This window comes from Phacochoerus africanus, chromosome 8 (genome assembly GCF_016906955.1).
Source record: "Phacochoerus africanus isolate WHEZ1 chromosome 8, ROS_Pafr_v1, whole genome shotgun sequence".
Lineage (NCBI taxonomy): Eukaryota > Metazoa > Chordata > Mammalia > Artiodactyla > Suidae > Phacochoerus > Phacochoerus africanus.
Window position 1 is genome coordinate 103656739 of NC_062551.1, and position 27162 is coordinate 103683900.

General features: G+C 36.7%; 1 protein-coding gene across 5 annotated transcripts in view; it reads left to right on the plus strand.

The window, feature by feature from the left end:
• The window catches only part of METTL4 (methyltransferase 4, N6-adenosine), a 118788-nt gene that overhangs the window by 2721 nt on the left and 88905 nt on the right, over positions 1-27162 (plus strand). For 2 of the 5 annotated variants that reach the window (XM_047793839.1, XM_047793840.1), the window contains exons 3-9: positions 1460-1522; positions 3791-4160; positions 7530-7599; positions 8902-9076; positions 12330-12436; positions 12821-12915; positions 18125-19759. In XM_047793839.1, the coding sequence (XP_047649795.1) occupies positions 1460-1522; positions 3791-4160; positions 7530-7599; positions 8902-9076; positions 12330-12436; positions 12821-12915; positions 18125-18270 (1026 nt within the window). In that variant the 3' untranslated portion in view covers positions 18271-19759. Of the gene's footprint in view, positions 1-1459; positions 1523-3790; positions 4161-7529; positions 7600-8901; positions 9077-12329; positions 12437-12820; positions 12916-18124; positions 19760-27162 lie in introns of those variants that run through there. The other 3 variants (XM_047793844.1, XM_047793842.1, XM_047793843.1) reach the window with 3 other exon arrangements.

Genomic DNA, 27162 nt, shown 5'->3' on the forward strand with positions numbered 1-27162 from the left:
ATTTTTCTACGGACAAATTTATTATTCCAGTTTTTCCAATATCTTGTGATTTTCTAAGTATAAAGAATAATCAATAAAGTATAATAAGGCTTTAGCATATCCAAAGTAATTTTTAACTTTTTACTAACATTCTATCATTCTTAGAAGACCCAATTTTCTCATTTCAAAAGTAAGCGAAGTTGATTCAAAAGTGAATGCTCTATTAAGTAAGCAAACAAAACTAAACGATGACAACAACAAAAAACCCCTATTTGCCTAGGCTTTCATATTAATTGCATGTTTTTACACCTATTTTTGCTTAAAAACATGTTTCTCTGTAAAATTCTAAAGCAGTATATAGATTTTGGGGGAATTATAGAGACCCGTCCTTTGGGAATAAGCTTATATAATAAATGTTTGGAAGAAGGGTGATATTTTCTAAAGGTTTCTAGTGATAAAAGTATAAAACTTCTATGGAAAATGTATATATTTTTAAAGTATATATATTTGGATACACAGTGATGCAATCAAAAGTTTTGAGAATGCCAGATAGGATCAAATTAATTATGCTTTAATAATTTGACATCTTTGAAGAGTTCAGAGGTGATTATACAAAGTCCATTTCAGACAGATTACATTAGCATTTTCCTTGTCAGAGATAGGAATTACATTCATTATTCACCCAAGAAATATTTGCTGTCTTTCACAGAGTGATATAACAAGATGAATATAATCCCTGCTGTCTTGGATCTTATAATCGAGTGGGGAAGAATGATACTAAATAAGAAAGCAAGTTGAGAATTAGAAGAAGGAAAGTAATAGAGGGTCCATTTATTTATTCAGCCAACAAATATTTGTTGTTAGCCTTCTAGGAGTTTACCACCATGTAAGCACTGATTTTTCAGCAATAAAAAGTGCAAAGTCCCTGTTCTACATTGCACTGTCTTACATGTTCTTTGCCATGGAGTTTGTTAGATGTAAAACATACCTTATTTGTACCTAATCCTCAGAGCAAGCACAGAGTGCTATTAAAAGTACATTTGCAACTTTTTTGATGATAGTACATGGATACTTTTCTTTCCTCACAAATGAAGAAAGCTTGGGAGAATTATACCATATATCAACAGGTGACACTGATAACTCTTTATATAGTATCACAGTTTCCTTGGGTTCTAAGGATGTCATGCTACATTTTATCATGTGGTACTAGTTCTTAACTAGTAGTAGAGAAGGCCTAGGTGACATTTTCTCACCCATTTTGTTTGTAATAATGGTAATAATAATTGTTACTAATTGGGAAAGTTTACCCCCCCAGGCCACACTCTGCACTGATTTTGACCTCAGTAATTAGTTATTACTTCTTAAAGAATGAGATACATGATATGGGAACTGTGATAAAGAAAAGAGATAGTAATGTATTTCAAAATATCAATATTATGATGGATGGCAACATAATTTTTTCCTGTAATTTACTCTTTAGAAGCGTAAGAGATGTGTTGTTTTCAATCAAGGTGAATTGGATGCTATGGAGTACCATACAAAGGTAAGGTGTAAAGTGTTCATCAGTGACATTGGAGGGTGGATGTAAACTAGTATAAGTAAATGGACAGTGTAAATAAGAATGTTCTTAAAAATTCAGTAGCCATTTTGATAAAAGTTAGAATTGAACAGTGGAGTGATTTATTGTTACTTGCACAGTAATGAACACTTTAAACTAATTTTATTAAAACCTCATAGACTCCTCATTTACATATTTAACATAAGTAAACACACTATATTAGTTAAGTCTAGAAATTTTATAAATGATAAAAGCCCCTCTTTTGTCTCTCCTTGCCTTCTATGTGTGGGAGTTCGTTTCAGATTTCACTGAGAAGGCTCCCAAGGTTGCAAACCAACATGTGAAGATTTATTCTGGAACAAAAGCTATCAGTGCCTTTGCTTACAGAGAGAGACCCCCTGGTGAATTGTCTTCTAATTGTCCTGTGAATCAAGATGTTTTCCAGTCTAGGTGCTATTCTTGGCCCTATGAGAACTCCAGGGACTGTTTCTTTTAGTCCTTTTGGGTGGTTCTTTTCCTGGCCTTGGATATTCCCTCGCACACTGGCACTGATCGGTGTTCAGGGAGATTTCTTCGGTGTGACTATCTGCAGATCTACAGAGTTCTCTCCTGCATAGCTCGTTCCTCTGGTACTCTCCTGTGAACTCTTGGCCTTCGCATATTCTCAGGTCTGTCTCCTCAACTCTGGATTTCTTTTAGACTCTGCCCAGTGTCTTCTTCCTGTGGCCTGGAAACTTGACAGGTAGTTAGCAGGGGCAGTCATAGGGCTTACCTTTGATTTCTTTCACTTTCCTTTGTTGCCTGCTGTCCAGTGTTTTGAAAGCTGTTGTCCCTATTACTCCATCTTGGAAGTGAAAGTCTCTAGCTGCTTTGAACATGTTCAGTGATTTAGTTGTGATGGTCCTTAAAGTAATTTTCCCCTCTTCCTCTTCCTCCTCCCTTTGTTGATCTTCTTGGATCTGTGAATACATAGTCTTCAGCAAATTTGGAAATTTTTGTCTATTTCTCCTCAGATATTTTTTCTGCCCTCTTCATTTTGGGCACTTTTATTGTTGTTTTCAAGTGCATTAATCTTTTCTTCTTTAGTGTCTAATCTGTTGTTAATCCAATGTGTATTTTTCATTTCTGCGTTATGGTTTTTATCTTAAGATACTCAGTTTGGTCTTTTATTATAGTTTCCCTGTCTTTTCTTAACAAGCTTTTTTTTTCTTTACATTTTTGAACATATGAATATGGTTGTAATAGGTGCCTCACTATCCTTTTCTACTTTTTCCCCTAATCTTTAAAAATAGGCTGCACAAGTCATGTGTGAACTCTGGGGGTTGTTCCCTCTGATCATTTTATCTGGTTCTTTCCCTGACGTTGGGTATTTCATCACATATATGTGCTGATCACTACCTGGTGGGAGACTTGAACCTCTGAATCTCTCAGGAGCTTTCTCTGTACAGCACTCTCCTCTCTGGTACCCTGCCCTGCAAACTGTAGCTGCCTTGGTCTTTCCAGACTCCCAGCTGTATCTCCTTAACTCACAGAGACTGTCAGACTCTGAATGGGTCTCCTTCCTGTACTGCTACCTGGAAATTTTCTCAAGGCAGTAAGCTAGAGCAATTGGTTTTCTCTTTTTTTAGGAACCACTGTTCTGTACTACTTGACATCCATCCAAGGTCTGAAACCTTTTTTTTTTTTTTTTAAATGGCTGTACCTGTGGCATATGGAAGTTTGCTGGCCAGGGACTGAATCTGTGCTGCAGCTGTGGCAATGCCAGAATCTGGATCCTTTAACCAACTGTGCAGGGCCAGAATAGAACCCTTGCCTTTGCAGCGACTTGTGTCACTGCATTCTTTTTTCTTTTTTTTTTTTTTAAGGGCCATACCTATGGTATATGGAAGTTCCTGGGTTACGGGTTGAATCAGAGCTGCAGGTGTAGGCCTATGCCACAGCCACAGCAATGGAATCTGAGCTGCATCTTCTACCTATACCACATCTTATAGCAATGCTGGATCCTTAACCAACTGAGTGCGGCCAGGGATTGAATACTAGTTGGGTTTGTTACCGCTGAGCCATGATGGCAACTTCACATTTAGACTTTTTTAACTTTTTATTGTAGTGTAAAATTATTTTCCTGTAAGTATTAAGAATGTTAATTTCAATCCATAAGTTGAAATATTCAAAGCATAGTAGGAACTTTATTATTTAGAAAATTGTTTTAATATTGGTGACATTTTAATGTACTTTAAAACAATTCTCTTACAGATCAGAGGGCTGATTTTAGATGGATCTTCACAGTTAATCCAAGAAGGTCTCAAAAGTGGCTTTCTTCATCCACTTTCTGAAAAATGCGATAAGTGTAGTAAGCCCGTTACTTTACCACTTGATACCTGCAGTTTGTCAGAATTATGTGAAATGGCAAAGCATGTGCCTTCTCTGAATGAAATGGAACTTCAGACATTACAATTGATGGAAGATGATATATCTGTTACAGAGCAAGATTTATTTTCACGGATTGTTGAAAACAACTCTAGCTTTACAAAAATGATTACTTTAATGGGACAGAAATACCTGCTGCCACCAAAAAGCAGTTTTCTTTTGTCTGACATTTCTTGTATATACCCACTTCTGAATTGTAAGTTATTATGTTTATTTTTAGAAAAAGATAACTTTTCTGTGGCCTCAAAAGTCAAGAGCAAGTCTGAATGTTGAATGAACATGAACATTTTATGATAAACTCTTAATTTTCTTGGTATATTTTTTTCTTTTAAACTCAATTTTAAAGTGCTGACTTTCACTTTAAAAATTAAAAAAAGGAAGTTTCCACTGTGGCTCTGTGGTAACAAACCTGAGTATCCATGAGATCCATGAGGACACTGGTTCAATCCCTGGCCTTTTTCCGTAGGTTAAGGATCTGGCATTGCTGTGAGCTGTGGTGTAAGTTGCAGACGTGGCTCCAATCTGTGGTGTAGGCTGCCAGCTACAGCTCCAATTCAGCCCCTAGCCTAGGGACTTCCATATGCCACTAGTGTGGCTCTAAGAAGAAAAAGACCAAAAAAAAAAAAAAATCTTATTACAAACAAAGGGTCAAAAACTTAGTTCCTAAGAAAGTAAATATAGTTATTGCTCTGGACTTAAGGATTCAGGGAACAATTGGTTTTGTCCAAATAACTTTATTTAACTGTTATTCATTGAAAAGTAGAAACATTTCAGAAATGAATGTTGATTCCCAAACCATTCCTTGACTATTAGGTTACATCTTAAGTTTATTATCTAAAGTTTCTTAAAAAAAAAGTTTCTTAAAATATTTTCCTGTATAGAATTAAAAATTTAGACACAGGAGTTCCCATCATGGGTCAGTGGTTAATGAATCCGACTGGGAACCATGAGGTTGAGGGTTCAATCCCTGGCCTCGCTCAGTGGGTTAAGGATCCGGCGTTCCCATGAACTGTGGTGTAGGTCACAGAAGCGACTGGGATCCTGCGTTGCTGTGGCTGTGGCGTAGGCTGGCGGCCACAGCTCCAATTAGACCCCTAGCCTGAGAACCTCCATGTGCTGAGGGTGCAGCCCTAGAAAAGACAAAAAAAAAAGACAAAAAAAAATTTAGCTATTGAAGTCTAGCATCATATACATCTGAATTTGAATTTAGATTCTGAAATTTAATTGAGTCTTTGGGCATTTCAGAAAAATGAGCCTGTTTGTTTCTTAATCTGTAAAATGGAAATGATAATACATCCTTCTGAGGGTAATTTTGAGGATTAGATGAGATGATCTGCATTAGGAGTTTAGGTCAATGATTTATATGTTTCTAATGAATTATAACTATTAAAATATTCTAAAGGATGAGGTAGATAAGAGGTATATTGATCAACTTGAATATAATCTTTTTTTTTTTGTCTTTTTGTCCTTTTTTAAGGCCGAACCTGCAACATGTGGAGGTTCCCAGGCTAGGGGTCTAATCAGAGCTGTAGCTGCTGGCCTGCACCACAGCCACAGCAACACCAGATCCGAGCTTTGTCTGCGACCTACACCACAGCTCATGGCAATGCTGGATCCTTAACTCACTGAGTGAGGCCAGAAATCGAACCCGCAACCTCGTGGTTCCTAGTTGGATTTGTTTCTGCTGCACCATGATGTGAACTCCTGAATATAATCTTTTGTTTATTGTTATTTGGACATTTTATAGCAAAATTTTAAGTTACTAAAGTAACATAGCTTATTGATAAGAAGGTTCCTTTAATTACTATCAAGCCATCTTACACATGACTGGTTGTTCATGTCAGAGTCCTAAGTTCTTCAGCATAAATGACAAGGTAACAGATTAATGAGACTATCATGCTCTACTCCATTCTTTTTTTTTTTTTTTTGTTGTTGTTGTTGTTGTTGCTATTTCTTGGGCCGTTCCCGCGGTATATGGAGGTTCCCAGGCTAGGGGTCTAATCGGAGCTGCAGCCACCGGCCTACGCCAGAGCCACAGCAACGCGGGGTCTGAGCCGCGTCTGCAACCTACACCACAGCTCACGGCAACGCTGAGTCGTTAACCCACTGAGCAAGGGCAGGGACCGAACCCGCAACCTCATGGTTCCTAGTCGGATTCGTTAACCACTGCGCCACGACGGGAACTCCTACTCCATTCTTTTTGATCTTTGTTATTCTGATAATTTAAAACCATTATTTGCTTATTTTAATTTGCATTCTTTTGATGACTTATGAAATTGTATATTTATAAAAATATACCTTTGTTTATAGAAGGAAAAGGTCTTCCTTACAGTAAAATTCCAGTTGATAAGTGAGGGTGGAATGATATAACTAGAAAATTTCCATTTGGCACACACCACAGTATTTGGGCATCAAAATAGTGGGTGAAAAGATGGGATGCAGGATATTTGCACAGTCTTAAAGCATCTTCCCACAACTTATTCATTAAAAGGTAAAACTGGAGGAATCTGGCTGCCAACACTTTAAACCAAATGGTCAAAGGTAGTATCACTGATAATGAGACATTTTGACAGCCTGTATTTCCTGGAAATGTTGCTCTGATAAGGGCATGGCATCACTTTGGTGGTACTCTAGCCAAAAATAAATAACCTAAATTTAATCACGAGGAAATACCAAATCCAAATGGAGGGACAGTCTATAAAATAACTAGCCAGTAGTCTTCAAAAGTGTCACGTTCATAAAAGACAAAGACTGAAGAACTTTTCCAGATTGAGGGAAATTTAGAAGATATGGCAACTAAATGCAACATGTAATCCTGGTATGGATCTAGGGCCAGAAATGAAAACACTAATAGACAAATTGAGAAATCTTATTGTGGTCAATACAGCAGTTCAAAGGCTGAAGTTTTGTTTCTTATAAAAAGTTAAAAAATAAAGCAAAAAAACCCCACACCCTGTCTAGGCTTGAGAGGACCATATTAATATGGCCTCCAAGATTATATTACATTTACAAATCTTTGATGTCCAGCTAAGTGAGCTGTTATTATTTTTAGGAAGTCTCTGCAAAAATGCAATAGGTGAAATTGCATTAAAGCCCCACAGGTACTAAATTATAATGGAAATATATTAATTTTTAAGATAAATTATTCTATTTGAACAAATGCCACAAATCCTTTTGTTGTATTCCATTATATTTGTGTCTGTAGTGAATGCACTTCAGTGTTAAAGAACATGTTTAGTTTTTAAAGTGATACATATAGAAAGTATTTTCTGGGAGTTCCCTTTGTGGCTCAGTGGTTAACAAAGTTGACTAGGATCCATGAGTTTGTGGTTTCGATCTCTGGCCTCACTCAGTGGGTTAAGGATTTGGCATTGCTGTGGGCTGTGGTGTAGGTTGCGGACATGGCTGGGATCCCACATTGCTGTGGCTGTGGCGTAGGCCAGCAGCTGTAGCTCTGATTCAACCCCTAGCCTGGGAACTTCCATATGCGGTGAGTGCAGCCCTAAAAATCAAAACAAAACAAAACAAAAAGAAAGTATTTTATGAAATATGTCTTTGTTTTCAGGTAGAAAAACATATGATGTAATTGTGATAGATCCACCATGGCAGAACAAATCAGTTAAAAGAAGTAACAGGTAAGTATAAATAATTTATCTTTTAGATATGCTTTTTCAATGCTGTTGTCCTTTGTAAACACTTCAGTATTTTTACTTATTTATTTTTGCCTTTTTTTTAGGGCCAAACCTGCGGCACATGGAAGTTCCCAGGCTAGGGGTCGAATTGGAACTGTAGCTGTCAGCCTATGCCACAGCCACAGCACTGCGGGATATGAGCCACGTCTTCGACCTACACCACAGCTCATAGTAGTGCCAGATCCATAACCCACTGAGTGAGACCAGGGATCTAACCTGCATCTTCATGGATACTAGTGAAGTTCTTACCCTGCTGAGTCACAATGGGAACTCCTCTTCAGTATTTTAATATTTATCTTTTCTTTTTTTTAAAATAGTTTATTTTAAGATTGAATATAGTTCCCTGTGCTATGCAGTAAATCCTTATTGTTTTAACTATTTTATATATGGTAGTGTGCATCTCTTCGTCTCATACTCCCAATTTATCTCTTCCACCCTTTGGTAACTATAAGTTTGTTTTCTATGTCTGCAAGTCTGTTTCTGTTTTGTTTATAAGTTCATTTGTACTATTTTTTAGATTCCACATGTAAGTGATATATGATGTTTGTCTTTGTCTGACTTACTTCACTTGTATGGTATCTACAAGATGACTGATAGCCTGGCAATGGCAGTAGGGAAGCTAGGAGAATACTGACCTCTCCTCTCCCTGCTGTGTGTGTTGGGTGTTGGAGAAAGGGCCACAATGGTTTGATGGGTGTTGCGGAACAAGTAGTGTTCTAGCAAGAGAAGCTAGACTTCGCAGTGCTAATGGCCAAGAGGTATAAGACTATAGGACTTTTTTGCATTGAAAGCATGAGAATTTCAGAGAGCCCAGTAGAACTGATTGGGAAGAAAGAAAAGCAGGATGATAGACTGAGGTTTGAAAATGTGGTGGAATATTGAGACAGTAGTTTCAAGGCTGTATGGGCTCCCTGTGTAATGTACAGATTACCAAACAATAATGTTTGCTTGATTTTGAATGATAAAAAATCATGTATAAAATATTAGTAAGCTTACCAAAATGTAATACATTTAGAAGTGATGAAGAAATAATGGCCTTACAATTTTGAACTGGTAAAAATTCAAACTGTTCTTTCTGACTTGCATGTAGTAATGTGTCCACTGGGTGTCACTGTGGCTTCATAGTGACACAAATAGCCTGTAGGAGCTTTGTGTTTGTGGAGTCAGTATTATACAGGTTCTTCTCCCTGCTTATTTTTCTTTTTGCAGTGATTTTTGCTATTTTTTTTTTCTGTTTATCTTTAGATACAGTTATTTATCACCACTGCAAATAAAGCAAATACCTATCCCTAAACTGGCTGCTCCAAACTGTCTTGTTGTTACTTGGGTGACCAATAGACAGAAGCATCTACGTTTTGTGAAGGAAGAACTTTACCCTTCTTGGTCTGTGGAAATAGTTGCTGAGTGGCACTGGGTAAAAGTAAGTTCAGAAGTTAACATGTTTGTTAATAAAGTGTGATACATAAATAATAAAGTTAGCATCTACTTTTTAATGCTTAACATGACATTGCTCTACTCTTTTAACATGGTCTAGTTAAAACATTTACCTTGCTGCTAAATACTCTTATATTCTTATTCTCAAGGCTTTTTATCTGTTTGTTCTGTATCTTTTTTTGTAGTAGAATCCCAAACTGCCGGCCTTAGGAAATCACTCAGGTGGATATCAGGATGATATTTTAAAAGGCTTCAATGTCTGTAGTTTAAAAAAAACAACAAACAAAAACATTGGGGAATTCGTTCATCACTGAATGTAGAAATTGTCTTACTGTTCATCTTCTTCCTCTTTACTCATCCAAAAGTTCAGCTACCCTTTGCGACTTCTTTTCTTCTTATGTTTCTGGGGATGGGAGGGAGAATAGCAAAGAAACCTTGTGTGGAACAGTTGGGAATATCCTGGAAGCAAGAACCTTTTCTACTCTAAATATTAATTTAGTTTCTCAGTATCTATTTTTGTTTTTTTTTCTTTTCTTTTTTTTTTTTTTTTTTAGGGCTGCTCCTGTGGCATATGGAGGTTCCCAGGCTAGGGGTCTAATCGGAGCTATAGCTGCCATCCTATGCCAGAGCTATAGCAACACGGGATCCGAGCCACGTCTGCAATCTACATCACAGCTCACAGCAACGCAGGATCCTTAACCCACTGAGCAAGGTCGGGGATTGAACCCACAACCTCATGGTTCCTAGTCGGATTCATTTCTGCTGTGCCACGATGGGAACTCCAGTACCTGTTTTTGAAAGAAATGATTCCAGCTCTTGGATTGGTTGGATGATCTTTAATATCTTTTCTTGGTATAAGAATACCAAAAGGCATTCTTGTTGTGGCTCAGTGGAAGTGATCCTGACTAGTATCTATGAGGATGTGTTCAATCCCAGGCCTCCTTCAGTGGGCTAAGGATCTGTTGTTGCCGTGACCTGTGGTGTAGGCCAGCAGGTGCAGCTCCTTTTTGACCCCTAGCCTGGGAATTTCCATGTGCTGCCTGTGTGGCTCTGAAAAAAAAAAGTCATCAGTTCAGAGTTCATGGACTTCCTTTGAAAGATACATTGTTGACTTAGATGAATTCCACAAAAGCCCTCCTAAATTTTAAAAAGATAAACCAGCTTATTATGGGTTGAATGTTTAACATTTATATAACTGGTATATTAATCTTAGAGTTCTATTTTTATGTGCTTTGTGTATACTTTGTAGTCTACTGGAATATCTTCTAAAAGCTATGTATGTTATTTGTGCCTATTTTATGGGACTTGGCAAACCAATCCTTATAGTTGTATCTTTGCTTTTTATAGTTGTACTTTGGTTGATTTGCTATAGAGCCATAATAGGAATATAAAACTTGGTTCCACCCTGTCTATTATGACAGAGATTTTATAGTCAGAAATTGGGGCCAAAGTCAGGAAATCAAAACCAGTAAAATGGTAATATATAAAAACTAAGACTATTCATTTCTAGTAGTAATCAGTTCTGAGAAACAGTATGATATATACCAACTATAGGTGATATATAGTGGAAAAAATATATGAAATACTTATTAGGTATTAGGCACATATTGGTATAACAGGAGTAATCTGCATTGAGTTTAAAGGATATCCAAAGAGTAAGAATTTGCCAGTGTTTATACAGCACTGTATAGAATAGATGCTGTTTCTCATGGGCCTTGAGGTGATAAAACGACTTTTCAGATTTAGTTTTTTATGTACCTGGATATAGGTAAAGGGTTACATTGATAATGGATGTGAGTATTCTGATAGTGAAAAATACACTTCCGTGTTTGATTAATTAATTGATGTTATTATTATAAATTGTGTTTTGAGTTTGATTAGCTAAAGTGAGTCTTTGAGAGTCTGATCACACCTGGGTGAAATGATAAAACTGAATTTCTGGATTTATAATGCCAAGGGATTGGACCACTGTTGTCTATTTCATCAATCCCTGAGATTCTTTAATTATTAATTTTAGCTCTGACAGTATTTAATGACACTATTTTCTATAAATAAAGGAAAACTTATTATAATCTATTTAGTCACATTGCCAGTAATAGAAAATGTTATTTATTTATTGTTTTGTCTTTTGTCTTTTTAGGGCTGCACCCATGGCATGTGGAGTTTCCCAGGCTAGGGGCCTAATCGGAGCTGTTGCTGCCGGCCTATGCCACAGCAACACTAGATCTGAGCTGCGTCTGCAAGCTACACCACAGCTCACGGCAATGCCAGATCCTTAACCCACTGAGTGAGGCCAGGGATCGAACCCGCAGCATCATGGTTCCTAGTCAGATTCGTTTCCTCTGCACCAAGGCAGGAACTCCTGGAAAATGTTATTTGAATGAACAAATAAATGAATTAATGATGGCATGATTTACAGGAATTAAAAACAGATTTTTGTGTGTAAGGTGATAAAATGATATTTAAAGTATTTTTTAGCCCCTTATAGCTGCCCTGTCCATTATGGTCGTCACCTGTGATAATGTGGCTCTTCAGTCAGTTTCTACTCAATTTGAACTAGAAATGTGGCTAGTCCAAATTAAGCTGTGGTGCTCCATGTAAAATATGTCTTTTGGATTTAAAAGACTTAGTATGAAATAAAGATTATATCTCAATAATTTTTGAATTGATTACATATTAAAATGGTAATATTTTAGGGAGTTACTGTTGTGGCACAGCAACAGTAACAAGCCTGACTAGTATCTATGAGGACATGGCCTTGCTCAGTGTGTTAAGGATCCAGCATTGCTGTGAGCTGTGGTGTAGGTCACAGACACGTCTCGGATCTTGCGTTGCTGTGGCTGTGGCGTAGGCCGGGAGCTGCAGCTCCAATTCGACCCCTAGCCTGGGAAATTCTATATGCTGTGGGTATGGCCCTAAAAAGACAACAACCACAAAAAGATAATATTTTAGATATGCTAGATTAAATTAAAATAATTAAAAATGCAATTAAAATTAATTTTGCCTCATTCTTATTTTACTTTAATGTTGATACTAGAAAATTTAAATTATATATGTGGCTTATATTTGTAGCTCACATTATATTTTTATTGGCTAGCACTAGCCTTGAGGTTTAATAATTTCTTTTTCTTTGGTGGAAACTGTATAGTGGTAGGGGAAAAAAAAAACAGCTCTTTCTTGGATATTTACAGATGTATGACTTTTTTGTTTTTGTTTTTGTTTTGACTCATTTCTGTCAGATCACCAGTTCAGGAGAGTTTGTGTTCCCAATAGATTCACCACACAAAAAGCCTTATGAAGTTCTTGTACTGGGAAGAGTTCGAGAAAGAACTGCTTTACTATTAAGGTAGGAAGGGTGATTTTTCAAAATTGTGTATGTACATTAATTTTTAGGATTTTAAAAATTATTAACCCATGATTATTGGCTTTTCATTAATTTTTACATTTTTGAAAATCTGGAAATGGCCAGAATAGAAAAGTGTGAATGATACACCATGTGAAATTTTATATTATCTTTTGCTTTATCTAATGTGTAATGTCATTATTAGAAAAGAAAATTATCTGAGATGTCTTAGTACTTAAATTGTTGATTTCCATTGTTATTTCCATTCTTCAATTTATTATAAATTCAGATGCTATTTGAAAGGTGAAAAAAAAAATCAAGGCAGCTGTGGCTTATATGTAAAATATTGTCCTTTAAAATATAATTTATTTCATTGTTTTGTTTCAGTAGGAATGCAGAGGTAAAAGAGCTCTCCATTCCAGATCACAAGTTGATTGTCAGCGTTCCTTGTATGCTTCACTCACATAAGCCACCTCTTGCTGGTATGTTTTTATAAAAACAGAATTGTTATGACTTTACTCTAATTGAGAGAAGAATTGAATTTAGTATTTGAATGGTCTATAGATTTGAAAATTAAATCAGATATGTGTTATTTTAATTAATATTCTAAAATCCTATAGCATTTATGAAATAGAGAATAAATTGGGATTTTTTGCTACTGAAAGCTTTATTGTTTCCATTTAGTCTTTGGCTTGGGAGAAGGATATAGGGGTTAAATAGCTGCCTAGTGGCATCAGGGAGAGGCTCAGGCAGAGGCTGTGACTCTAAGAGGGAGGGATATAGGCCTCTCTTTGTGCTTGAGGGTGAGCCTTTTGAAGAGGTACCTGCTCAGCCCCGCCTGGGCCTGCCAGCCCACGCAGGTTGGTTAGGTGTTGCCTGTCTTTGTCCAGGAGGTGGCTCTCCAGGAAGGCACAGAGATTGGGTTCTGTGTGGGCCTGGTTCAGGTTCTTTTCTAGGCTTCCATGGTGTTCAGGGCTTTACCCCACTTGTCGTGTGGCTCTGTGTCCTGGGAGAGGGTGCACTGGTTTTGCATTTTCAAGAGGTGCTCAGCCAACCTCCTTCCCTGCCCCCTCCCCTGAAGGAGGGAACAGAAGCCCAGAGAGAGGTAGGTGTAGGAGCCTGGCAGATGCAGGTCAACCGGGCAGCTGACTGCGGCCTCCACTTTGGTGGAATAATTCTCTCGAAATTGGCAGCTCATCGTGGTTGGCAGTAAGGAGCTAACCACAAAAAAACGGTTTGTCTGGTTCCAGAGGTTGCGACAAGAATGGAGTCTGGAGGTGATTGGTGTTTGGAAGAACCTCCGCTAAAGCAGAGACAGATCCTTGTGACCACCACTAGTCTAGGGCACTGTGTAAATTAGCCTTATATTACCAAAACCTTTCCTCTTAATATGTACATTTTAAGGTTCTCCTTACTATCCCAGTTGTTACCCTATGACTGGCCTCAAGAGAAGGAAGGCTGATGGTGCATCTGAGGACTGTACTTCTGCTCGGGCTTTATTGTATTATCAGGGCTCTATCCCTGGGTTGTTCTAAATCCAGGAGCTCAGATTAGAAGTGAGAGATGATTAGAATTCTTTTGATATTTTGTAGAAATCCTCAGTTTTATGTCGAGGTAGAGTTTGTTACTTTTCTGAACCATTGGAGAGGTAATTGCTCCAGCCTGTTACTCTTACTAGTATTAATGCTTCAGTATAATGTTCATCATTTAATGAAACTAAGCAGCAAGGAATAGTTGGAAAATTTTGGCCTTTCAGATTGAATCCTGGCTCTGGTACTTGAGCAAGTTACTCTAATAGTTTTCCACCTTAAAGTTGTCATTTGAAGATGGAATAATGATATTTAATCTTTCAGAGTTGTGAGAATTTGTTATATTTGAAATTCTGTAGCATATAATAGATCAGTAAATGCTAACGTTTTTTTTAAGTGAAAGAATAATAAGAATGTAAATCCTTAAGAGATACTGAATTTGATTCAAAGTTTACTATTACAATTTTTTTCTTTTGAAATATGTGTTTTATTAATTTGGTGGTCCTGGCAAAAAACCCAAAACTTTCAAGTTGCCATTTAGGAAACTATAGGCCATCAGCTTATCATATGATTTTGCAGAATGTGGATAGTTCATGAGCTAGGCTACTTAGGAAAGTAAATTCATATTTCCAAGAGAATGTTTGTTGGTAGCTCTTAGGATTTCTGTTTTCTTAAATTGCTAATGCAGATGAGTCTTTAGTTTTAATTCATTTGAGAAATATTCAGATGTCTACCTTTTGATCCATTTTTTGACTTAGAGGGCTCTCGGTAAATAATTGCCTTTAAACATTGGACCGTCATAGATCCTATATGCGTTAAACACTTGACTTAAATGAAAGGTGAGACTGTACAGTTCTTTGAAGAAAAAAATTATGTTCGGCACCAGTTATATACTCAGTGGAGAAAATATAATTTGTATTCTTCTTATTTGAATTTTCTTTATCATTTGGTGAATACCAAAGCTCAATTCAAGATGTGTCTTAGGGACTATTTTTTTACTTAAAAAAATCCAGAAGCCAAGGCCCAAAGCCTTTCATTCCCAAGTGATATTTAAACTATTTATCAATTTTAAAAAATTTATTATATTTAAGTATAGCCTTAAGATACAGGGTTTTATAAAAATAGTGATTAAAATTAGTCTTTTATTAATACTAATAAAAATTAGTATTACAGCCTATATTTATAAAATGCATTTGTGCCATATTCCCAGTAGAGAGCAGCACAAACACGTATTCTGGCATTGAGAATATTTAAAGAGAAAAGTGAGATTTTTTTTGAGAAAAAAAACCTGCATGACTCAATATATGCAATTCTTATGTTTTGGTTAAGTACTGATAGACAAAAAGTATTTGTAATCCTTTATTTTTGAGTTATTGGATAGCAAGTGCCTGTCTTTTAGGTATAGAGCTACACAAATTAAAAGCAACTTTAAGCTTTCTGTGATATATTTTACTCTGAAATCATAACCCAAGGATTTGGGATAATACATGTTCTGTATATAATGCTTAAAAGTTTTATATGTAAATGTTCTTAAAATGCCTTATGAAAATTCACAAAATGAAATATTCTCTTTTGCTTCTGCAATCACAAAAGTTTTTTTGACAAGTTTTAAGTTGTTATTTCTACTGAAAAATGTGAAAAACACCAAGTTGGCAGCACATTCATTTCAGAATGATACATTTACTCCTTTTTTTTCCATTTACTCTTTTTAAGTCTTGAACTTTCTTCTTATAGATTTAAACATAAGCCAATAATAGCTATGGCTTGCAACCTAACATAAATGTATAATATTTTAAGTTTAAAGATTTTAGGTAGGAGAATCATGATTTAAAAAAAAATTAAAGTATAGTTGATTTACAAAAAAAAGTATTTGGATCAGTCTTTTGTTTTATATATTGTACCTCAGAGGAATTTCTACCCCTTTTTACTATTTTACTAAGAGTTTTTATCTGAAGAGCTAAATATAGTTTGATGAGATTTTATGCACTGATGTTGAACACCTCCTCCTTGCCTCAGCCTGCCCCTTGCTCCAAAGCAAAAGGGTAATGACTGGCTATGTGTGGATTACTTTCTCTCCATTGGTTAGAAATACGTTTTACTAGTGTCAGTTGTTATGTAATTATCTATATATGTCATCTCAAATTTATACATTTGAATTTATGTTTTAAATTGATACAACGTTGTATTAGTTTCAGGTGTACAATGTTATGATTTGATATATATGTACATATACATATATATATATTTCCTGATCATAATAAGTCTACACATAGTTAACAAAATTTTTTTTTCTTGTGATGAGAACTTTTAAGATCTTACATTTTCTTTTAAATTGATGTTTAAGATTAGTAAGAATAAAACATTTCCATTCATTTTCCTTTGTTTGCTTTGTTTTGAAATTAAACATATGTGGTTAATGTTATAAAAACATTACTCTATTTTCTATTTTTCTCAGTTAGAAAAGAAAAAAGCCATGAAGAAATGTTACACTGATAAAACAGGAGGCAGTAAATGGATTTAGGTTTTATGCATTTTTCCACTCCAAGTACCTGGCCATCTTTTTCTATGAGACTGTGAACTCTTAGAATACTGGGATATCTGTTTCATTTGTTAAGTTTCATAGCACTTATTATAATGGGTGCTCAGAAATAGTAAATGTTTTTCACTGGCTGACTCCAGTTTAGATTGCAGTTTAAAATTCCAATTTAGAATTGCTGACATCTTTGTACCAAAAAACCTGAACAAACAAGCAAAACCAAAATACCAAAGCCTTGCTTCAGTATAACCTTAGACAAGTGAATTGAGGCCAGTAAGACTTTGAATTCATGGGGCAAAAATGGAAAAGTGATATAAAAGTTTATTGTCCTCTAAGACTCTGGGGAAATCTTTCTGTTTCAAGTTTAGTAGCATTTAATTATATACTTGTATAGGGACTAGAAGTCTCATGTCAGCATCTCCTAGAAGGATCAGAGCTCAAATTTGAGTTTGGTTGCGTTATAGACAATGAATGGTTTTTTTTAAAAGAAGTTTTATTGAAATATAGTTAATTTACAAGGCTGTGATAGTTTCTGCTGTCTAGCGAAGTGACCCAGTCTTACGTATACCCATATCCATTCTCTTTCAGATTTTAATTCTTTGATTTTTGATAAACTGGACCAGTGCTTTCAGACAAATAAATAATTATTTTATCTTTTAAATCTAACCTAAATCAAGTATTCCCAAGGAACCCTTCCTAAAGATAATTTGATGGACTACTTCTAAGCTCAGTCTTATATAGCAATTAAGAACTAAATTTTGTCTGTTTTAATGACTTTTCATCGCTGAATTGTTATTTTCATACCAGTTCCTGTAGTAGAATATACATATACAAAAAAATATAGCTAACTGGCAACATGATCAAGGTTAAATTGATTTCAATATTTGTCATTCAAATGAGCATGTGCTTTAAAAAAAAAGCTTCTACGCATATTCTGTTCTTTCTGTTCGTGTACATCACAACTATTTAGCTAACATGTAGATGACTTTTCCCAACAAAATATAATTTTCAGTAGTTACGAATACATTGAATAAAGATTACTTAACTGAGGTGATAATATGATGAAATTTTTAGGTAAAGAAGGATCTCTAATTTGGAAGTGCAGGAATGTTCTCAGTACTACAAGGTTATAGCTGAGGAGGTAATGTTATTTGTTAGTTATATGTCTAAATATTTCCATAAGTGTACAACTCTTACATTAAAGTATATGTTTGCAGAGACTTAGTTTTAAAGCGGGTTGTCTTTGTATTGTTCCTAAAGACTTTTTTTCATGCATGGATTACATTTATTAAAAAATAAATTAAGTCGGTACTCAGGAGATCTGTCAGCATTATTGGAAAACTGAAAAGTCACCTGTGTGGGTGTTAAAATCCTCATTTCTCATCTACAAATGAAAACCGATAAATCAGGAACTATTGAAAGTTCTGATGATATTGTTCCCAATCTCGAGGGTGCTTATTTCAAATGACTTTCTAACTATAAATAGTGAAGCTTGTGATGAAATCTTGAAATTAATTTGCTATTTTTTTTTTTAAGGAAACATCCTCACTTTTCTCCTCTTAACTGCTAAAGGAAATTGATTCCTTTCTTAATAATAATTTTTGTGTTTTTTCTCTTTTTGGACAGAGGTTCTAAAAGACTATATCAAGCCAGAGGGGGAATATTTGGAGTTGTTTGCTCGAAATTTACAGCCAGGTTGGACTAGTTGGGGCAATGAAGTTCTCAAATTTCAACACATGGATTATTTTGTTGCTCTGGAGTCTAGAAGCTGACTATGGCTCTTAAAATTGAGTTTTTTTTTCTGTTTTCCTCACCTTTTCTCCCTTCATTATAATTGATTTTTCCTTTTATTACCAACCAGTATGCTTAGAAATGTAAACAGGACTTGGATTTTTAGCAAAATGACTAAACGTGACTAGCCTTCATGTAATTTTGAAGTGAATTTTACTGCAGTTGTGCTAGTGTTCCACATTATTCTGGACTCACTACAAATAAAGATGTAAGCTGTTAGAAAGACGGCAAGACTTTGTTGTTGAAAAAATTCAGAAAGCATGCACTGTGGACCAGAGATGATAATTCTAACTGTGGAAGTATGTTGTTTGGCCCATGTAGTGGTGTAAAAAATTTTTAAACCATCATTCTAAAAAATCAGGAAATTTCACAGAGAAGTCAAGATTTCTGCCTTTCTTAAAACTTGAGAAACCTTAGCTACACTGTGTCCTCTGTTCTTTCCTGGCATCAGTCTGTGGGATCCAGTGCTGACAGCTCACTTGGGAGGGGCCGTATACTCTCCAGTTTAGTACAGTAATGCTAGCCCCTTGCCACTTACTTATATTGTCTTCTCAGCTCCTGTACAACCCAAACGTAGAACTTCTAGTATACTGTTACATTATGGAAAAAGTATTCAGAGACCTGCCAAATACTGCATCATTGTACTAATAAGTTCATGAAACATTTTTTGGAGCTGCCCCCCCCACCCCCTGCACATCATGTGTAAGTTACCAGGCCAGGGATTGAACTACTCATGCCACAGCAGCAACCCAAGCTACTGTAGTGACAACCCTGGATCCTTAACCTGTTGTGCCACAAGGGAGCTCCTGGAGTGTTTTAAATTGCATTTATGGTCACTTTTCCAGTACTTCTTAGTTTTGCTTGTTTTTCTAGAAGAAAAGAAATTCTTAAAATGATGTCAGAAAGTAAACAATGTTTATGGTTTTGAAAAATTTTTATATCATTTATAGATTTTCTACAAATGAATATTTGTTTACTGAGTAAAATATTTTTACTGAAATGATTCTTTGAAAAGTAGGCTGATTATGTATAACCTTTAAAAATTTTTTTGAGATATGACTTTCACATAATAAAATTTTCCACTTTTCAGTGTAGATGTCAGTGAGTTCCGAAAACATACAATTGTCTGTCTACCACTGTAATCATAATATAGAACCTTTCCTTTACTCCCCCCTTCCCCCCCCCCCAAAAAAAAAACCCTCACATGTCCCTTTGTGGTCAATCCCATCCTTCCACCCTTGGCCCTTGGCAAATAATGATTTGTTTTCTACCATTATTTTTGCTTTTTTAGAATTTCATGTAAATGGGATAATAGAGTATATAATCTGTTGTGTTTGGCTTCTTTCACTTAATATTTTGAGAAAAGTATTTATACTGTTTACGGATTTTCTACACACATTTATCTGCTAAGTAAAATGTTAGATTGAAATGATTATCTGTCAAGGTTGCCAATTTATTTACTGATTTTGCCAAATAAAAATGTTATTTTTGAAGTTTGTTCATTCTTTGAGTGTGTGAGTAATAGTGTCAGAGGCTTAGCTTTGTACTTATAGAGATATTCTAACTTGTTATTTAAAAGGAAAAGACATTAAACTTGAAGCCACCTTCTCATAAAGTCATTTGAAACTCTTCAGACCGTGGTATTTATAGATTTTATGTAGTTTGTGGAAATATTTAATTCTCAACAAGTTTTTGGATTTCTAATTTTGCATCAGGAATATTGATACTTGAGAGAAAAAGAATTTTTTTTTTTTTTTTTTTTGGCTATATCCATGGCATATCGAAGTTCCTGGGCCAAGAACAGAATACAAACCACAGCTGCGACCTATATCACATCTGCAGCAATATTAGATCCTTAATCCACTGAGTGGGGCTGGGGATTGAACCCATGCTGCACCACAGTGGGAACTCTGAAAAAGACAACACTGGATCTTTAACCTGCTGCACTACAGTGGGAACTCCAAAAAAAGACAGTTTTTATTCACTGAGTCTTGTATTCAAGAGGCAGAAGTTCTAGTCTTAGTTCTGCTCCTAAGGTATACACTTCTGGGCCTTGTTTGTAACATGTTTATTTATTGGGCTCTTTTTTGAACAAAGGGTAATTTTGTGAAATAAAATAATAACATACTTTGTAAGAACAGAAAGGCCAGACTAAGAGTATTGAACTTTGATTTCATCACTGATTAGTTTTAGCCACCTGACCAAATGAACTTTATTATTCAGTTTATCTCATATTATATTTTCATTCAGAGCTTCTCATGCTACCTTTAAAACTTGTAAGGATTTTTTCTTTTCTGCCATGTTCTTTTTATAGTCATAAGATCTTTTAGGACTCTTGGAAATACTCAGGCAAAGGGATAGAGCTAACAGTTGTTGAAGAGTGAATGTTACTGCACAGCAAGGTGACCCAGTCACACATACATGTATACATTCTTTTTTTCTCACATTATCATGCTCCAAGACAAGTGACCAGACCTAGTTCCCAATCCTATACAGCAGGATCCCCTTGTTTATCCATTCCAAAGGCAATAGTTTGCATCTATTAACCCCAGATTCCTGGTCCCTCCCACTCTCTCCTCCTCCCTCTTGGCAACTACAAATCTGTTCTCCATGTCCATGATTTTCTTTTCTGTGGAAAGGTTCACTTGTGCCATATCTTAGATTCCAGATATAAGCAAAGTCATATGGTATTTGTCTTTCTCTTTCTGACTTACTTCACTTAGTACGAGAATCTCTAGTTCTATCCATGTTGCTGCAAATGGCATGATTTTGTTCTTTATGATGGCTGAGTAGTATTCCATCATGTATATATACCACATCTTCTGAATCCAATCATCTGTCGATGGATATTTAGGTTGTTTCCATGTCTTGGCTATTGTGAATGGTGTGCAATGAACATGCGGGTGCGTGTGTCTTTTTCAAGGAAAGTTTTGTCTGGGTATGTGCCCATGAGTGGGATTGCTGTGTCATATGGGAGTTCTATGTATGGTTTTCTAAGGTGCCTCCATACTGTTTTCCATTGTTGTACCAATTTACATTCACCAACAGTGTAGGAGGGTTCCCTTTTCTCCACAGCCTCTCCAGCATTTGTTATTTGTGGATTTATTAATGACAGCCAGTCTGACTGGTATGAGGTGGTATCTCTTAGTAGTTTTGATTTGTATTTCTCTAATACTCAGTGATGTTGAGCATTTTTTCATGTGCTTGTTGGCCATCTGTATATCTTTGGAGAAATGTCTCTTCAGATCTTTTGCCCATTTTTTCATTGGGTTGTTGGCTTTTTGCTGCTGAGTTGTATAAATTGCTTGTATATTTTTATTTTATTTTATTTTTTGTTGTCTTTTTGCCATTTCTTGGGCTGCTCCCATGGCGTATGGAGGTTCCCAGGCTAGGGGTCCAATTGGAGCTGTAGCTGCCAGCCTACACCAGAGCCACAGCAATGCCAGATTTGAGCCACGTCTGCAATCTACACCACAGCCCACGGCAATGCCAGATCCACAACCCACTGAGCAAGGCCAGGGATCGAACCTGCAACCCCATGGTTCCTAGTCAGATTCGTTAACCACTGAGCCACGACGAGAACTCCTGTTTGTATATTTTAGTGATTAAGCCCTGCCAGTCGCATCATTTGGAACTATTTTCTCCCATTCTGTAAGTTATCTTTTTCTTTTTATGGTTTCCTTTGCTGTGCAAAACCTTGTCAGTTTGATGAGGTTCCATTGGTTTATTTTTGCTTTTATTTCTGTTGCTTTGGGAGACTGACCTGTCAGTCAGTGATTTTTTTTTTTTTTCTTTTTTAGGGCTGCACTTGTGGCATATGGAGATTCCCAGGCTAGGGGTCAAATCAGAGCTATAGCTGCCAGCCTATACCACAGCCACAGCATTGCCAGGTCTGAGATGAGTCTGTGATCTATACCACATCTCCTGGCAACGCCGGATCCTTAACCCACTGAGTGAGGCCAGGGATCCAACCCGCAATCTCATGGTTCCTGGTCAGATTCGTTTCTGCTGCGCCACAACGGGAACTCTGAACCTCAGGTTTTTTAGCTATTATTTTTTGTTTGGGGTGTTAGATATGTCTCTTTGTCTTAGCCTCTCCATCCATAGATATGGACAATAATAATACCTCATAGAATTATTGTGAGGATTAAATGAGTTAATACATGTCAGGCACTTACAACAGTGCCTGGAATATTTTAAGTACTCAATAAATGATTGGACCTCTTGCATATTTTTCAATTTCAGATTAAAAAAAAGATTCTCTATCGCAGTGGGTGCTCACAGTGAGGGGATTCACCTGAGTATCACCCTTAGAATTTTTCCGTCTAAACATTGTATTTTCTTAATCTTTTTTTTTTTTTTGAGGTCAGATTTCCTAGTCTGCATCTGTATATGAGGAAGCTTTGAAATCTTCCTTCAGTCTCACTGTGGTCCTGCCTGAAAACAAAGAATTAAGCACAAATGAAAACAAATGCCACACATGGCTTTGGGCTTCAACTCTTGATGGCATACTGCCATGCTGACTCTGAGCTTCCAGCTATTCTACATAGTTATTTGATGACTTCCACAGGTGGTTAATTGGTGACCTTTCTGATGTTTCTTCTATATTCAGAGACCTTAGGCTCATGCCCCATTCATTTTGGTTCAAAATAGATCTGTTGAACTTTGCTGGAGATGACAGGAACTTCATCTTTATGTAAAACATCTGTGGGCTGAATGTTTGTGTGTCCCCAGATTCATGGGCTGAAACCCTAACCATCAATGTCATGGTGTTTGGAGCCACCTCCAAATATTTGGAACCTTTAGGAAGTAATTATGGTAGATCAGATCCTTAAGAGTATAGCCCTCATGATGGTATTAATCCTTTATAAGAAAAGGAAGAGAGCTGACTCTCTTCCTCTGCATGTGAGCACCGAGGATTGGCTATGTGAGGGTAGAACCAGGAAGGGGGCTCTCACCAAGTACTTGACCAAGAACCAGACCACACTGGCACTCTGATCTTGGACTTCCACCTTCCAGAACTGAGAAATAAATGTCGTTAAAGCCAAATTACCAGTCTATGGTAATTTGTTATAGCAGCCTGGAACTGACTTAGCTATCCCTGGGGTTTTCCAGTGGGTAAGGTACAGACCATGTAAATAAAGCCTGTTTCTTCAAATGATCCAAAACGCATCAGTGGGCAATAGGTTTCTTCTCTTGAGTGTCAACGTTTGAGAGAGACCAGCATCACTGGGCTGGTGGTCCCCTTGGAGGAGGTCAGAGGCTGGTCGCCGACGCACATCTGAGCTACCTTGTTTTTGTTGCTACCTTTGCTTTGTTCTTACTGTAGGCTTTGTCTACCTTGTCCTGTTAGTCACCCAAATTCTGTGGCTGAAACTCACTCTTAGCAGAAAACCCTAGGCTCCCACATCTTACCTTTTCAGGCTTGGTACTCCAGAGACATATCTTTAGCAAATTTTTATGTATTCAGCTTTTCCTTGAAATGTTGGGTTTTCTACTGATTCAGAGGAGGATTGTAATCGCCTTAAAGAGCTTTCCCTTCCTTGAAGATGCTGCTCAGTTCACCTCATTTGACTTGTATCATGTACCACTAGCACACCACAGCATTGTTGGCAAAGTTTTCTGGGTCTCAGAGTTATTTTATTTCAGTTGTGTCAGTTTATCCTCAAAGCGATCTTATGAAGTTATAGTTATAATGAGGGAACAGGTTCCTAGAAGCAAGCTGACATGGCTAATAGGTGATAACCAAGACTTGAATTCTATTATCTTTCCTAAATTAAGACATTTTACCCATCGCAAGAACTGGAATTGAAACTGTGATTAAAAAACTTCCAACAAACAAAAGTCCAGGACCAGATGGTTTCACAGGTGAATTCTATCAAACATTTAGAGAAGAGCTAACACCTCTCCTTCTGAAACTATTTCAAAAAATTGCAGAAGAAGGGATACTCCCAAAATCATTCTATGAGGCCACCGTCACCCTGGTACCAAAACCAGACAAATACTCCACAAAAAAAGAAAACTACAGGCCAATATCACTGATGAACATCGATGCAAAAGTCCTCAACAAAATACTAGCAAACTGCATCCAACAATACATTAAAAGGATTGTACATCATGATCGAGTGGGATTTATCCCAGGGATGCAAGAGTTCTTCAATATCCGCAAATCCATCAGTGTGATACACCACATTAACAAACTGAAGAATAAAAACCATATGATCCTCTCAATAGATGCGGAAAAAGCCTTTGACAAAATCCAACACCCATTTCTGAGAAAAACCCTTCAGAAAGTGGGCATAGAGGGAACCTACCTCAACATGATAAAGGCCATATATGACAAACCCACAGCGAACATCATTCTCAATGGTGAAAAGCTGAAAGAATTCCTGCTGAGATCAGGAACAAGACAAGGATGTCTGCTCTCGCCATTACTCTTCAATATAGTTCTGGAAGTCCTAGCCACAGCAATCAGAGAAGTAAAAAAAATAAAAGGAATCCAAATTGGAAAGGAAGAAGTAAAACTATCGCTATTTGCAGATGACATGATACTATACCTAGAGAATCCTAAAGACTCTACCAGAAAACTGTTAGAGCTTATCCACGAATTTGGCAAAGTTGCAGGATACAAAATCAATACACAGAAATCGATAGTGTTTCTATATACTAACAATGAAAAAGCAGAAAAGGAAATTAGGGAAGCAATCCCGTTTTATTCTTTTGGATCCCGCATCCAAAAGAATAAAATACCTAGGTGTAAACCTACCTAAAGAAACAAAAGAACTGTACTCTGAATACTACAAGCCACTGATGAAAGAAATCAAAGATGACACAAATAGATGAAAAGATATACCATACTTGTGGATTGGAAGAGTTAATATTATCAAAATGACTATACTACCTAAGGCAATCTACAGATTCAATGCAATCCCTATCAAATTACCAAGGACATTTTTCACAGAACTTGAACAAAATATTTTAAAGTTTGTTTGGAAGCACAAAAGACCCAGAATAGCCAAAGACATCCTGAAAAAGAAAAATGGAGCTGGAGGAATCAGGCTCCCGGACCTCAGACTATACTACAAAGCAACAGTCGTCAGAACCATATGGTGCTGGCACAAAGGCAGACATATAGATCAGTGGAACAGGATAGAAAGCCCAGAATTAAACCCATGCACCTACAGCCAACTAATCTATGACAAAGGAGGCAAGGATATACAATGGAGAAAGGACAGCTTGTTCAATAAGTGGTGCTGGGAAAACTGGACAGCCACATGGAAAAGAATGAAATTAGAACACTCCCTAACATCATACACAAAAAGAAACTCCAAATGGATTAAAGACCTAGATATAAGACCAGACACTATAAAACTCTTCGAGGAAAACATAGGCCAAACACTCTCTGACATAAATGACGGCAACATCTCAGATCCACCTCTTAGAGTAATGATGGTAAAAACAAAAATAAACAAATGGGACCTACTCAAACTTCAAAGTTTCTGCACAGCAAAGGAAACCCTAAACAGCATGAAAAGACAACCCACAGAATGGGAGAAAATCTTTGCAAGTGAATCAACTGACAAGGGATTAATCTCCAAAATTTATAAACACCTTCTGCAGCTCCATACCAAAAAAACAAACAACCCCATCAAAAAATGGACAGAAGATCTGAAGAAACAGTTCTTCAAAGAAGACATACAGATGGCCAAGAAACACATGAAAAGATGTTCAGCGTTACTCATTATTGGAGAAATGCAAATCAAAACCACCATGAGGTACCACCTTACACCAGCCAGAATGGCCATCATCAAAAAGTCTACAAACAATAAGTGCTGGAGAGGGTGTGGAGAAAAAGGAACACTAGTACACTGTTGGTGGCATTGTAAATTGGTACAACCACTGTGGAAAGCAGTATGGAGATTCCTCAGAAAACTAAACCTAGAACTACCATTTGACCCAGCAATCCCACTCCTGGGCATCTACCCAGAGAAAATCATGCCTCGCAAAGACACATGTACTCCAGTGTTCATTGCAGCACTATTTACAATAGCTAAGACATGGAAACAACCTAAATCTCCATGGACAGAGGCGTGGATCCAGAAGATGTGGTACATATACACAATGGAATATTACTCAGCCATCAAAAAGAACGAAATACCAGCATTTTTAGTAACATGGATGGACCTAGAAACTATCATGCTAAGTGAAGTCAGCCATACAATGAGACACCAACATCAAATGCTTTCACTGACATGTGGAATCTGAAAAAAGGACAGACTGAGCTTCTTTGCAGAACAGATGCTGACTCACAGACATTGAAAAACTTATGGTCTCCGGAGGAGACAGTTTGGGGGGTGGGGGGATGTGCTTGGGTTGTGGGATGGAAATCCTGTGAAATTGGACTGTTATGATCATTATACAACTACAGATGTGATAAATTCATTTGAGTAATAAAAAAAATTAAAAAAAAGACATTTTATGTTGTACTATGTTTGCTAATGAACCTGAGATCTTAATAATAGGCTTATCAGCTACTAATCAGAGGATCCACTGCATGGCCTGAGGCAAATTTAGAGTGGTTCATATGTAATCATCTAAACATACCTTTCTTAATATGTGATATCATTAGTCTTGGGTTATTAACACAATATTTTTTTGTTAGACATTTTAGTGACATTAATTGAACTGATAGCCTGAGTGCAACTCAGAATTGCTCAGAATCAGATGGGTTGTTAAACCTTTTGGCGTAAGCCGTTAGCACATTTACCCTGCAACTGTATAGTTGTATTTTCTTCAATCAGATTAGCCATTTTAAGTTTTTTCAATTTTTTTTTAGTGACTTGAAACAACAATCATTTATTGTCTCTCATAAT